At 41.6% G+C, this 15,004-nt stretch overlaps 2 protein-coding genes across 2 annotated transcripts in view; both read right to left on the bottom strand.

Annotated features, from left to right (window-relative positions):
- dlgap4a (discs, large (Drosophila) homolog-associated protein 4a) overlaps nucleotides 1–15,004 on the bottom strand; it is a 178,017-nt gene that overhangs the window by 114,339 nt on the left and 48,674 nt on the right. Inside the window, exon 2 of the mRNA XM_052091675.1 lies at nucleotides 13,657–13,764. The gene's annotated coding sequence lies outside the window, so the exon portion shown is untranslated. The remainder of the gene's footprint in view (nucleotides 1–13,656; nucleotides 13,765–15,004) is intronic.
- On the bottom strand, nucleotides 1,346–2,239 carry LOC127618967 (putative nuclease HARBI1). The gene has a single exon (XM_052091673.1). It carries the CDS (start codon nucleotides 2,237–2,239, stop codon nucleotides 1,346–1,348), a length of 894 nt encoding a protein of 297 aa, XP_051947633.1.

Here is a 15,004-nt window from a genome sequence, read left to right as displayed (position 1 = left end):
TTATTACCAAATTTGGTACACTTAAGCTTTGTCTCGTGAGTGCAACTTTCAAACGTAAAAGAACAAGAGAACAGTCTGATGTAACAGGCAGAGTTTTGTTCATTTTTGATCCTGGGCACTACCATCTCACAGGACCTGAACTGGGTGACCCACATTGACTCCATTGTGAAAAAGGCCCAGCAGAGGTTGTACTTCCTTCACCAGTTGAGCAAGTTCATCCTGCCACAGGCACTGCTGATACAGTTCTACACAGCAGTCATTGAGTCTGTCCTCTGCACTTCAACAACTGTCTGGTTTGGTGCAGCTATGAAATCGGATATCAGAAGAATACAAAGGACAGTTCGGACTTCTGAGAGGATTATTGGTTCCCCCTTGCCCTCCCATCAAGCACTATACACCTCCAGAATGAGGAAAAGTGCTGAATATAATCACTCTGGACCCCACTCACCCAGCCCACTACCTCTTTGAACTGTTGCCTTCTGGCCGACAATACAGAGCACTGAGCACCAGAACCGTCAGGCACAGGAACAGATTTGACCTTCAGGCTTCCATCTCATGAACAGATAACACTGCCCCATTGAGCAATAATTATGTGCAATACACAGCTTAATGTTACTTTTTTATTCCCATAAAATGCGTTATTTCTCCATAAAACAATTTAACTATGAACAGAACTTAGCCAATGACACACATGAAAATATAAAACATATAAACTTTCACAGTGTGTTCTGCAATAGATGCAAAATAGTTCTCGTGAACGAGCATGACTAGCAGAGGTGCCTCCGTATAATGTGTATCACCGCCTTTACACACCACTAAAAGATTTTATTATGACCCTGCTCTGTTTTAACATGGATCTTTTAGCCTGCACATGATTTTTTATCTATTGGTGCTATAAATATTAACTTTATTTGATGTAATCTGTTACCCTTATTTTTTATTTATTTGACATCTATGACTATTTATCAAAACAGACAATGATGCGCTGCGTTTTTCATGCATTTATTTTGTTATAATACTTTTTGCTTGCACTTTAAGCAACACGCGAATCATACAGAAACACACTAATGTAATGATTGATGTATAAAGTAAAAAAAATCAGAGACCCTCTCATTGAAATCCGAATGCAATTGGTCAAAAAAGACATATTACCTAATGCTCATGGTATTGATGTCTTTTTCTATTTCTGCGACTGCTATCTTAAGATTCGTTGGGTCACGCCACGTACACTGATACTCAATTTGCCACAACTAGCCATACTTCCTGTATGCCATTTTGAATATATTTGAAAACCTACATTTTCGAACTTCTCCTAGGCCGAAAGTCCAATTCGCTCATGTGTCATCTAAGGGACATTCATAACAAAAAGTGATGCACAGATGATGTTACACACTCTGTCAGGTGCCATTCGCAATTCCCCATGTAGACAATGGAAACGCCTCTTCAGTACACCAAATGCCCGCTCTACAGTGTTACGAGTTGAACAGTGTGCTGCGTTGTAGTTTCTCTGTGCAGGTGTAGTAGGATTCAGGAAGGGAGTTAGGAGCCAAGGTTTTAGAGGGTAGCCAGAGTCCCCCAACAGGACCCCATCGATAATGCCTTGCTCAAATGCACGGAAAAGTTGAGAATTTTGAAGAATTCGAGAGTCATGAATTGATCCAGGCCAGCGCGCCACACAGTTGAGGAACCGGAGATCAGAATCACAAACAGCCTGAATGTTTAGGCTGTGATATCCTTTTCTATTCACAAACAAATGTTCATGAGCTGTTGGAGCCTGGATTCTGACATGTGTCCCATCAATTGCTCCAACAACATTGGGAAATCTTGCTATGCTGAAGAACCCTCTTTTGACTCTGTTCAGCTCAGCCAGTTGGTTTGGAAACTGAGGGAGCTTATTTGAAAGTGCCCTTGATACCCTGTATACCACCCGTGACACAGAAGCTTTGCTGAGACCCACTGTGTCACCAACAGCATTCAGAAACGTTCCTGTTGCATAAAATCTCAACGCAGTGCAAACCTGTAGCACTGCTGGGATGCTGTGGCTTCTTGAAGTGGCAGGGCTCAGTACTTCAGCTAATTCATCTGTCAGACTCAGTATAGCTTCCTTGGGCAAACGAAACCGACCGATAAAGTCCTCATTATTATATATTTCCAGTAGGTTACTGCGGTCCCTAAAAACCCTTTCCCTTCTCATAGCTCTCTCCATAACGTCGTCATCAAACCACAAATTATGAGCCATTTTCCCTTTTCTTTTGGCTGTTTGTAATGTAACTGATTGCTACTGTTGGTTGCCAAGGTAACATAGAGTCTTAGACCTAAGTTAGCCTGGGGGTAAGGTGTCTAATTTTTTTGGTCTAAATTAAGTCAGTCTTTACTTTTGTGAAACTGTCTAAATTGCATTAGACTAGTCTATGAGCAAATTTTAGACTTGTCTAACACTATAGACCGGTCTAAAATAGCTTTGTGAGGCTGTCTCTCGGTGATGCTTTGCTGTATTAACATGGATTTTTGTGTCTCATTGGCTTCATACCCTGACACTTTACACAAATTCAGTGACAGTGCCAACTATTGATCAAAAGTTATCTTGAATATTTATTTATTTAATGTTTTTTCTTAAAATCATTATCAGAAATGTCCAATCATATTTCCTTAAATGCTGATGGTTTGCTTGGCACTGTAATTGCTGCTTGTTATTTTTATTTATGCAGACCAAACTATCATAAATATAATAAAATCTATTAAAAATAAACAAATAAAATGATATTACCTTAGCTCTATGTGGAGCGGGGGGCTGGGCTAGAATGTCGCACGCCCGGTCCCCAATCGGCCTGATGGGGTGCGCGAGGGATAAAGGCGGCCGGTGCCAACGGTTCGAGAGAGAGAGAGAATTACGGGCATGTCCGTCATGAGTGTGCTTTTGTTTTGAGTTTAATTACATTATTATTTATATTGACAAGCCGGTTCTCGCCTCCTCCTTGCCCATCATAACCCCCATACAATGGAGCCAAAACCCGGGAAGGAGGAGGGATGCCCGTTACAGAGTCCTCGACACTGCCGTCCACCCAGGGAGTACTGCTGCCATCTGCCGGAGTAGCCCGACCGCCCGGATGCGGGGAATGGCCACCATCCGTGGGGCGAGTGGGGACAGGATTCCCCGACCTCCTGGAGCGATGGAGCCGTTGCCCTGCCATCCCCCAGAAACGTGGAGGGGTCGATGGAAGACCGCCGTCCGTGAGGGGAGGAGGGAAGTAACTCTCCGATCGCCTGGAGCGGTAGGGCCGCTGCCAGGGGCAGAGGAATGTCCCCAGGTGCCGCCAGAAAAGTGGAGGGGCGTTCTGTGGGAGTCGGTGGTTTGGAGTCGGAGGTTCGCCGGGGGGGTGGCGGAGTGTTCGAGGACCACGCAACGGTACATCAGAGAACCGGTGACTGAGCTTCTTCTCTCTCTCCTCTCTCTCTCTCTGTCGCACTGTGTTGGCCTTTTCCCTCGCCTATTTTTTTTTGTTGTTGTTGTTGTTTTTCCCCTCCTGTCTCCTACCAGGTCGAGGAAGGCGGGGATGACCTGACGGGGCGCAAAGCACGCCCCTCCCCAGGAAAAGGGGGGGGGGGGGAGTGTATGTCATGCCGGTGGCACCCCGGCCTGAGGTAATGCCGGGAGGAGTGTGGAGTGGGGGGGGGGGCGGGGCCGGGTCCCCATTCGGCCTGATGGGGCGCGCGAGGGATAAAGGCGGCCGGTGACGACGGTTCGAGAGAGAGAGAATTACAGGCATGTCCGTCATGTGTGTGTTTATGTTTGTGTGCTTTGGTTTAAGTTTTCATTAAATTATTATTTATATTGACAAGCCGGTTCTCGCCTCCTCCTTGCCCATCTTAACCCACTTACACTCTATTTTAGGTGCTTATAAGCTTTCAGCTATATTTTATACTTGAGACCTTTGTTTTGTAGGACAAGCAAAACTAGTTTCATACCAAGTGACCAGGGCTAGACTGGGAAGAGAAATCGGCCCGGGATTTTACATGGCAACTGGTCCAAAACTTGGTTAGCCAAAAGTTGTTGAGCGGGGTCCTTTGTGGTCCATTCTGCATAAAAAGGCAGCTCAATTTTAGCTTATCACGGCACATTTGGCACGTTTCGGCCCGCTCGGTTCTCCCGATGGCCAGTCCTCCCCTGATCGCCTCCAAAGTGCATCGGCATCGGGAAAATGCCCGGTATGCCAGATTACCTGTCCAGCCCTGCATGTGACCCACTTTTGGTTTCCAACAAATGTGTCAAATTCAACAATTTACATGTGGATCCACATTGAGAGCCGCATATCTTTGGGATTTAACCATACCGGGGCTTAAAAATATCTTTAATACATCTGGAAAAATAACACAAAAAAGTGTTTTCCCTATTTTTGGGCTCCACCATTGGCATATTATGCAACAAGGGGTGCTGAAGTCAACTCATTTTAGTAATTGACCAACCTTTCTCAGTGTAAAAAATGAAACTGCCACCTTTCAAAGGTTTATTTGTTTTGCTCCCAAATCATAGTCGAAATTTTTTATTTTTAACTCCCTCTACAAAATAATGGATTAATGAGGCCATAACATTTTGGCGTTTATTATCATTTATATTATGTTTATAAATGGCCAAATAAATTATGTTAAGCCAGTGACCTCCGATTGAGTTGACATGGAAGATTAAGGAACAATGATTGTCTACTTGCATTCTTTTATGAGTGAAAAAACGAAGTTTCTCATTATCAATTGCATCAACAGAAACGGATCTGGAGCAACATGAGGTTGAGCAAATGATTACAGAATTTTCATTTTTGGGTGAACTATTCCTTGACAAATTATGTCATAATCGTATCTCTGTTTCCACCATTACATGAAAGCAAAAAGCTATGTTTAAGGGGTTTCGTGACAGGGTTTCATAACAACACAGCCTCTCATGGCTTATGGAGATTCATTAAAGCCTTTGCTCCTGCAACCATACATGTTGAGATTAATTGAAGACACTAAACACAGACCAGAGCTGATATATCACCATGTTGTCTTGTATCATTAATTCGGCTCGAAAAGCTTCACAGATCCAAATCGACCCACCAGAGTTGAGAAATCCCTCCTTTAAGAAAGCTAGCATTGATTTCTGTCTCCATAAAGGGTGTTGAGAGAAAGAGACATGGAGAGATATGGTTCCTTGCTCTCCACAGTTAGGTAATCATATCTGGGCTCTATGAAACAAATCTCTTATTATCTGTCTTGGTGTTGGGAAGAGTTATAAATACATGCAGTGGAGCTGTAGCTTAAGTTTAATGATCAAACTTCATACCTCTAACTAGGGATGTCAAAAGTACCTAAAATTGATGTAAAAGTGTATAAAAAAGATGTCATGGTACCAGCGTTTCTGCAGTACCGATACTCTCGAGTGCAGCTCAGTTCTATCAATGTGCGCTGCTGACTGACACGTGACTGCTTACAAATGCTCACTCATGAATTGGACACATTTGGGGAAGGGTAGAACGTCCAATTAATCAAATTAAAACCATGATATGCCCTAGTTTATTTATTTAACTGCAGAAGGATGCAGTTTAATTAATTTACTGTCTGCATGTGCTTCACGCTTCACAGTGACTGTATGACATACAGTATGCTAAAAGTATCACAATAAGAACATCACACACGCCGTTCGTGTTGCAGTAGATGACAGAACAGAGCATTTATTCACTATGACACGAGCAGCGCCTGCACAATACACAGTGTTGGGGAGTAACAGAATATATTTATATTTTACATTTATGCATTTGGCAGACGCTTTTATCCAAAGCGACTTACAGAGCCCTTATTACAGGGACAATCCCCCCAGAGCAACCTGGAGTTAAGTGCCTTGCTCAAGGACACAATGGTGGTGGCTGTGGGCCTCGAACCAGCAATCTTCTGATTACCAGATTTCCAGTTATGTGCTTAGACCACTACACCACCACCACTACAGTTACAGTTTAAATATTGTTAATTAGAATACAATTACATTCCAAATGTATTTTGATTACTGAAGAGATTACTTTGCATTTTATTGTCATTTGTTTCATTAAAAATTCAGTCCTTTCAGATGGAAAACATTTAAACATATAAATGATGCGATCCAAAGTGCATTTGAACCGCGGTGAAACACTTTCCTTATGAAATCTCTTCCAAGGTCAGTAAAGAAAATTTAATTCATTTTTGTCCATATTTACACCAGCAAAAAACAAATCTTCTGAAACCGTCTCTTTCCGCCTGCAGCCTGATGCTGAACAGTGCATTCTGGGTAATTAAAACAGCTGAGCACCAGTACAGCACTGGGAAATTCCTGATGTCATTCCATGCCAATGACATAAATAACCTGCACTACAACCATACCAAGTATTATCATATCCCACAGACCATGTTATTCTATTACATTAGTGTTAATAAAAAAGGACAGATGTGTTTTTGTTTTCTTCAGTTTTCCATGACTAACTCTTAAAAGGGTCACAAATTAAATTTAGATCATTTTATTTCATTCCTGAGTTCCACTTATGATGTTAATGAAGTTCTTAGGCCATTTTACCATAATTTGCTACTGTACCTTTAAGAATAGTATATGCAAATGACCTCTGTTAGGAATGGCTGATCTCTTTTTTTTAACATCAAATAATTTGTGTAATCAGAGAGTACCCCTATAAACCCTCATTAGGCTGTATGTATTAATACTATATGTATTCATTTAATTTGGTTAAATATTACTCAGAGGTTACTTTTTAAGATTTAAAAATGACCTTAAATTTGTTCTGAAAATCTTTGACCACAATGAAGAGTTTGCAGCAAAGGTCATTTAAGGCAAATGTTTGGAAAGTTTGCAGCAAGTTTGGGGTAGGAGGTGGCTGGGGTATTAAGGTTTGGGTTAGTGGTTGTTAGGACATTGTTACGCAGTTGCTAGGGTGTTCTGGGTGGTTGCTAGGTTGTATGTAGGCAGTATAAACCAGCCAAGCAAAGCTCTAACACATTACATTGGGAATACACAATCCTATTCATATTAAATAGGTTCATTACTAGTGATGTGAACTAATATTGTGCTGGAGGGCAGAACTCTGTGGTCACTACTGGCTTGTTTACATGATTCATTGTGCACTAACATGAAAACAAAGTGAAATTGTTAGTTATAAATGATGGCTACATTGTACAAAGGGGGTAATGAATGAAATTGTGACCTCAAAGCAAGTGAAAAGTTTAAAGAGGGTGGCAGCATGACCATAAGCTACAAAATGATGAATGAGAGGGTGAGATTCATTTGCTGATGATATAATCTGAGCGACAGACCTCTCCTTCGAATACTAGCCACAGGAGGGCCGTAACAGTGAAAACATATACAGATGAGCAGACCGACAATGTTTTATGCAAACACACACCTACACAAACACACTGTATGTGCTGAGCGAGCATTGAATGACGAAGGGAAAAGGGCCACAATGAAAATCATGATTAAAAGAGCTCTTTATCATCTCATTAATTATTCATGAAGCTAGGCCGTTTGCCAGGTTTACAACAAGCATGAGTTCGGCTGCTTTGTTTCTGAGAGACAGCTGGGTTCAGTAAGTGAAGATATAGGACAGCAAACGAATCGAAACAATGCAAAACATGCAACTACAATCAAGGTACTGATGCATTAATATGATTTGCCATTAAATACATTCATCAATGTCTGTATAAAACTACCTAATATAACAACACATGTTTAAAACCATGCAAAACCAGCCTCCATAATGCAAGGTTGTGGGTCGTTGCCATGGCGTTGCTATGCAGTTGCTAGGGCATTGCTAGGTGGTTGCTGAGGTGTTTTTAGTAGTTGCCAGGGCGTTGCTATGCAGCTGTTAGGTTTGTCTAGGGTGTTGCTAGGGCATATCAAGGTGGTTTCTAGGGTGTTATTGGTTTCTAAGGCATTGTTATGTGGTTTCTATTATGTTCTGGGTAGTTGCTAGGGCATTGCTTGTTTGTTTCAGGTGTGTTGTTAGTAGTTGCTAGGGTGTTCTGTGTGGTTGCTAGGTGTTTGCTGGTGTGTTTTTAGTGGTTACTTGTTCATTATGTGGTTGCTAGAATGTTCTGCGTAGTTGCAAGTGCTTAGCAAGGTGGTTGCTGGGGTGGCTTTAGTGGTTGCTAGGGCATTGTTATATGGTTGCTGGGGTTTTCTGGGCAGTTGCTTGGGCATTACTAGGTGTTTGCTGGGGTGTTGTTAGTGGTTGTTAGGGAATTCTTATGTGGTTGCTAGGGAGTACTAGCTGGTTGCTAGGGCATTACTAGGTGTTTCCTGGGGTGTTGTTAGTGGTTGCTAGGGAATTCTTATGTGGTTGCTAGGGAGTACTAGGTGTTTGCTAGGGCATTGTTAGGGAAGACTCACTGCAATTATGCTAGGTCATGGGTGGTTGCCAGAGGGTTGCAATATGGTTGCTAGGGTGTTCTAGGTGGTTGATGAGGTGTTGTTATTGGTTGTTCTGGGTGGAAGCTAGGGCATTGCTAGATAGTTGCAGGGGTGTTGATAGTTGTTGATAGGGCTTGGTTATGTGGTTGCTAGAGTGTTCTAGACAGTTGCTTGGGCATTGCAAGGTGGTTGCTGGTGTGTTAGTGGTTGTTTGGGCATTGTTATGTGGTTGTTACGGTGTTCTGGGTGGTTGTTAGGGAATTTCTGGGTGGTTTTTAGGGCATTGTTATGTGGTTGCTAGGGCATTACTAGTTCGTTGCTAGGGTATTATCATGTGGTTGCTAGAGTGTTCTGGGCGGTTTCTAGGTTGGGTTCATCCATTCATGCAAGTCAGTGGGATGTTTCATTTGTTTCATTATCTGCCAGGTGAATATCTTTAAATTAAATAAGCCACATGATTTGAGGTTCCTAAGCAGTGTGGAAAAAGTTACACGCTGAAGTTTAATCCTTAAGTTTAGTTTTTTTAGAACAAATATCTAACCATAATTATGAGTAACATTGATGCTTGCCTTAGCAAAAAACAATTTCTTATCCAATCAGAACAGAGGAGGACCACAGCAAGATTACAGTGAAAGTGTTCCCAACTGTATTTAAAAGTAGACATCTGTTTATATAAGTCGGTAAACACAAGCCATCATTTCTCAGTTGGATATTGACTATCTGCCTCAGTCTGACCTCAATATCACAACACACACACCAAGTTGTGCTGTATTAGCAATGTTGGTTTGATCTTATTCTTATAAAATGCCACTGCTACTGACATCAGGAATATAACCAGAATATATCCAGCTCTGAGCACGCACAAACAAATGATGTTGTCTTTGAAAAATAATGATCTGACTAATGTAAAGAGCGACCTTTATTAAGACAGTCTGGTTATTATAAAATAATGGATCAGAGTTATATTAAATATCAAGAGGGTCAAGACCTCTGAGGTGGGACAGGCCAAAATAACCATTAATGTAAAGAAACATAACAAAACAAAAAATCACATTGGTTGTGCTACGTTTGGCTCACATTAATGCAGCAGTCAAGCTAAACTCACAAGAGTCTTCATATCTCATGGCGGTCACGTCTGAAATCCCAGTCTGAATCCAGGGTCTCTGGTGATCTTTAATATAACATGAAGCAGGGAGTCTGTCACACGCTGTCATTCAACCTCAGCTGAACCAATCACAGAGCTCCCTCATACACATCCATACAATGAATGCTTCAGACATTCACAAACGCACTTGAACGCCACTGTTAAAGTTGGCGTGCATCGGTGGCTCTGACAGGAAGCTTGCACAGATACTGCAGCTTTATGCTGGAGTGTGTAAAAGTGCTTTCTGTCTGGTCCTGAAAAAGGAGTGGGCTCTTGGCTGTACGCTTGGCACAACAAAAACACGAAAATGAAACCAAAGACGGATTGTGAATTTTGGAGATTTAGGAACAAATATACTATCTCACACAGGCTTTCATAATTTGAATTGCATTTGAATAGATTTTACAGTTTTACCCTCATCCCAGACTGAAGGTGCGTCCCACCTTCAGTCTGGGGTGGAGTTACATGGCTGCACTGCTTGTCTGACAAAACAATTGTAAATAATGAAGAATGTTGTAATGAACCCCAAGCTGTGTGAATATGTACGTTGTTTAATGAACAAGTCCTCCATATTCCCCAGATCTCAATCCGATTTATCATCGGATGTGCTGGACCGACAAGTCCGATCCATGGCAGATCCACCACACAAATTACAAGACTTGAAGGATCTGCTGCTAATGTCTTGTTGCCAGATACCACAGGACACCTTCAGGGGTCTTGTAGAGTCCATTTAGTCGGCAGGTCGGTACTGTTTTGGCGGCACGCGGAGGACCAACAGCATATTAGGGGAGGTGGGCATAATGTTTTGGCTCGTCAGTGTACATAAACTGTTGGACACTGTTAGTCAATAAATAAATAAAAAACATTGAGAGTGTGACTTTTTTTTTAACAAGACTATGTGGCAGGGCGCAGGGCGGGGCCAGGTTGTGATTATACACACCCGGTCCCTTATCAGGCTAATTAAGCCTCCAAGAGGGATAAAGGCCGATGGCAGACGGTGGTGTGACGAGAGAGAGATAGTTTACAGACATGTCCGTCATGTGTGTGTTTGTCTTTTGCTTCAGTTTTATATTAAACTATTATTTATATTATCAAGCCGGTTCTCGCCTCCTCCTTTCCATTGATCTACGTTACACTGGTGCCGAAGGCCTGGAAGGAGGAGGGATGCCCGTCGCGGAGTTCTCGACACTGCCGTCCACCCAGGGGAGCGCCGCTGCCATCCACTGTGGGAGGGAGTAGACCGACCGCCTGGACTCGGTGAACGGCCGCCGTCCGCGAGGCGGGTGGGGACTGGACTCCCCGACCGCCTGGAGCGATGGAGCCGCTGCCAGGGGCGGAGGAGAGCCCTGCCATCCCCCAGAAACACGTAGGGGTCGAAGGAAGACCGCCGTCCACGAGGGGAGGAGGGAAGTGTCTCCCCGACCCCCTGGAGCAGTAGGGCCGCTGCCAGGGGCGGAGGAGTGTCCGAATGAGTCGCCGAGAATGCGGAGGGGCATTCTGACCACCGGGGGTCGTGAGTCTGACTCCGATCTGCCCGGGGAGAAGTGGCTGTCGTCCGCCTGAGAGGGTGGAGAAGTGATCGAGGACCATGCGACGGTGTATCGGAGATCAGGCGAGTAGTTTTTTTTTTCATCTCTCTCTCTCTCACTGCCGCTCTGCGTTGGCCTTTTCCCTCTCGTTTAAATTTTACAGTGTTTTTTTGGGGGGGTACTACACTGTTACAGGAAGTCCCCCCCCCCCCCTTTTTAATTATTTCTGTTTCCCTCAAAAAAATTTGCATGAAGCTCCTGGAAGTTAAATCATATTAGCTTCTGTTGACCATGTCGTGCATGTGACGTATGCGTCTTGCATTGCTGCAGTTGTTTGTAACCAAGTCATTTTGTTTATAGTCCACCAACACCGCTCTGGTAGGAAGTCATTTAAACTTTCTAACAACAACGACCAGTGCTTTAAAATCACATGATGCTAATGCATGCATGCATAAATCATCATTGATTCGCCATGCTAGTCAAGATTTGAGCAGTTGAGCAGATCTCAATTCATTATTGATTGAAGAAGAATTTAAAGGTGAAGTGTGTCATTTCTGCACCACTAGCGTCAACAAACCGAATTGCAAAAAATAATGAATGTTTTCAAAGAGGTTTGCCAGTTGAACTATTCATCTGCTGCCATTTGTTAGGATACAAGAAAATATTTTAGCATAGATAAAATTGCACACTCCAGCATTAAAGAGCACAAACTCAATCATCACATTCTTAAATAAATTGCAAATGCAGTAAATCAGCAAAATCAAGGTCACTCCACTGTGAACTATACAAAACAACAAAGGTATATAATGCTCATCTTCAAATGCTTTTCACTGATCTCAGTCCACAACGCTGCATGCATATAAACCAGTGATTCTCAACCGTTGGGTTGCAACCAAAAAATATGCTACAGGTCTGTTATAGCGCTGCAGTAGGGAAATAAAACACACACAATGCAAATAATCTCAAATGCAACTAACGACATAATCGCATATAGTTAGAATAGCAAATCAAAAGGCAAACAAACAATACTACATTAAATACATAAAATACTTCAATTTATCGCAATGAGTATAAAATGGTTTGTGAGTCATTGACAAATAAGGATAACCAAGGTGATACAAATTTTTTTTAAAAATTGATTATTATTTAGTTTTAAACATGTGTCAAGTTTGTATAAATGTTATATTTGTGTCCAGTTTGGTGTCATGTGCTGTAACCATCAAGTAAAATTAATTAAAATACTTTCCTTGGAACCTTGGGTACATAAGAGTGTACACAACTTACACAGCTAATCTTTCATTTGCTGGGGTGGTTTTAGTGGTTGCTAGGGTATTGTTTTGTGGTTGCTAGGGAGTACTAGATGGTTGCTAGGGCATTACTAGGTGTTTGCTGGTGTGTTGTTAGTGGTTGCTTGGGAATTCTTATGTGGTTGCTAGGGCATTACTAGGTGTTTGCTGGGGTGTTGTTAGTGGTTGCTAGGGAGTACTAGATGGTTGCTAGGGCATTACTAGGTGTTTGCTGGGTGTTGTTAGTGGTTGCTAGGGAGTACTAGATGGTTGCTAGGGCATTACTAGGTGTTTGCTGGGGTGTTGTTAGTGGTTGCTAGGGAATTCTTATGTGGTTGCTAGGGAGTACTAGATGGTTGCTTGGGCATTACTAGATGTTTGCTGGGGTGTTGTTAGTGGTTGCTAGGGAATTCTTATCTGGTTGCTAGGGAGTGCTAGATGGTTGCTAGGGCATTGTTAGGCAAGACTCACTGCCATTATGCTAGGTCATGGGTGGTTGCCAGAGGGTTTAAAAAAAACAAATATATAAAATACAAATATCAAGAATTACTATCAATATCAAGACGTTTTCCTGAGGGTTACTCAATATGACCTGAACAAAATGTGCCTTTTCCTAAAAATGTCAAAGTATAAAAATCATAATAATATTATTACTTCAAACAGCCTAATGAGGGTTTATAGGGGTATTCTCTGTTCTACATTTATTTGTAAAAAAAAAAATTCCTAACATCCTAACAAAAAGGCAGCTTACATGTTGGTTACACCACATGACTTTGATTTGGTGGACAAAAGTTTTTGAAATATTAAGAATTTTTTTTTTTTTTTTACAAAAACACTACTTTATTTCTTTTTAAGAAATAAAAAAGTTTATTCTCCACTACTCAAGCCAACATTTATTTTTCAAGAATATCAGCTTTTATTGAGAATTGATTTTTATTTTTACTGTCTATGGACAGTTAACCCACATTTTGCAGAAAATTGTAAAATTACTTTAAACTCAAAAAGGACAAAATATATATATATATATATTATTATAGAAGAGGTGTATTCAAATCATTGTTTTGTGTGAATGCATTTTGAACACATTTTTGAATAACTTTTTGAAACCTTTGAAAAGGTTTTTTTGCATGAATTGTTGGCTTCTAAATATAATAAATAAATATAAATGTTCCATGTTTAATTCAAGGACATTTTTGTTTACTTTTTATAATACGTTGTTGTTTCGCATCTGAATCCTAAAGTGAAACCTGTTGAGAACCGCTGCGATAAAAGCGTACTTACCTCAGTCTGGTTCTTTACATTATCAGGAGTCCATAACAATGGATGGACACTCCGGAACGCTCCACACATATGGAAAAATCCCCCCAATAATTGATGGTTCGTGTCATTCTGGAAGAAGACAGCAGCTCAGTTAGACATTCAAATAAGAAAAGAACACTCATAATTCTACGAAATTACCACGTTAATATTTAAGCAGCTCAAGAGGATGAAATCAATCAGTGTTTAGACAGATAATTTGGATCAGGCAAGCTCGAGGTTGAATACATTACTACTGAAATAATCAGTGTGTATTGTGAGGGATCATCAGTATAATGACTGATTGGCATCTGTAAACTCTCAGCAGCACCATACTTGCTCTTAGGGCTGGGTGAAAAATGATATCTCAGACATTTTTCAGCCTATTGACAATATTTGATACATATCTTGATTGTTATGCATTTGCTCTAAAATGGCTCAAACGTGATTTATATATATATATATATATATATATATATATATAGTCAAGTCAAGTCAAGTCAAGTGGTTTTTATTGTCGTTTCAACCATATACAGTTAGTACAGTACACAGCAAAAGCGAGACAACGTTCCTCCAGGACCATGGTGCTACATAAAAACAACAAAGGACCAACACAGGACCACATGAGACTACACAACGAAATAAAATACCTATATAAACTACCTATATAAAGTGCACGTGCAAACATGTGCAAAAAGTACGAGGACAGTACAACAAATTACTGACAATGAACAGGACAATAGACAGTGCAGCGCCGACCAGTACTCAGTAGTGCAAAAGATGACAGTTTCTAAAAATGTAAACATAACATACTATGAGATAATGTTCTATGCACATAGCAGTTATTGAGGTAGCAGACAGTTATAAAGTGACAGTAATTAAAGTGCAACTCAGGACACGTGTGTGTGTCAAACCAGTCTCTGAGTATTGAGGAGTCTGATGGCTTGGGGAAGAAGCTGTTACACAGTCTGGCCGTGAGGGCCGAATGCTCGGTACCTCTTGCCAGGCAGGAGGAGGAGTAAAGAGTTTGTGTGAGGGGTGTGTGGGGTGGATCCACAATGCTGGTTGCTTCTTGGGATACAGTGTTTTTGTAAATGTCTTTGATGGAGGGAAGAGACCCCAATGATCTTCTCAGCTGTCCTCACTATCCTCTGCAGGGCTTTGCGGTCGAAGCGGTGCAAGTCCCAAACCAGGCAGTGATGCAGCTGCTCAGGATGCTCTCAATAGTCCCTCTATAGAATGTAGTGAGGATGGGGGTTGGGAGATGTGCTTTCCTCAGCCTTGAAGAAAGTAGAGACGCTGCTGGGCTTTCTTGGTGATAGAGCTGGTGTTG

Source organism: Xyrauchen texanus, chromosome 25 (genome assembly GCF_025860055.1).
Source record: "Xyrauchen texanus isolate HMW12.3.18 chromosome 25, RBS_HiC_50CHRs, whole genome shotgun sequence".
NCBI lineage: Eukaryota > Metazoa > Chordata > Actinopteri > Cypriniformes > Catostomidae > Xyrauchen > Xyrauchen texanus.
Note: the sequence above shows the minus strand (reverse complement) of the source record. Positions and strands in the feature narration are given on the sequence as shown.

What these genes read in the sequence shown, in the direction of transcription:
- LOC127618967 (XM_052091673.1), bottom strand. Translation starts at nt 2,239, where the DNA reads ATGGCTCATAATTTGTGGTTTGATGACGACGTTATGGAGAGAGCTATG.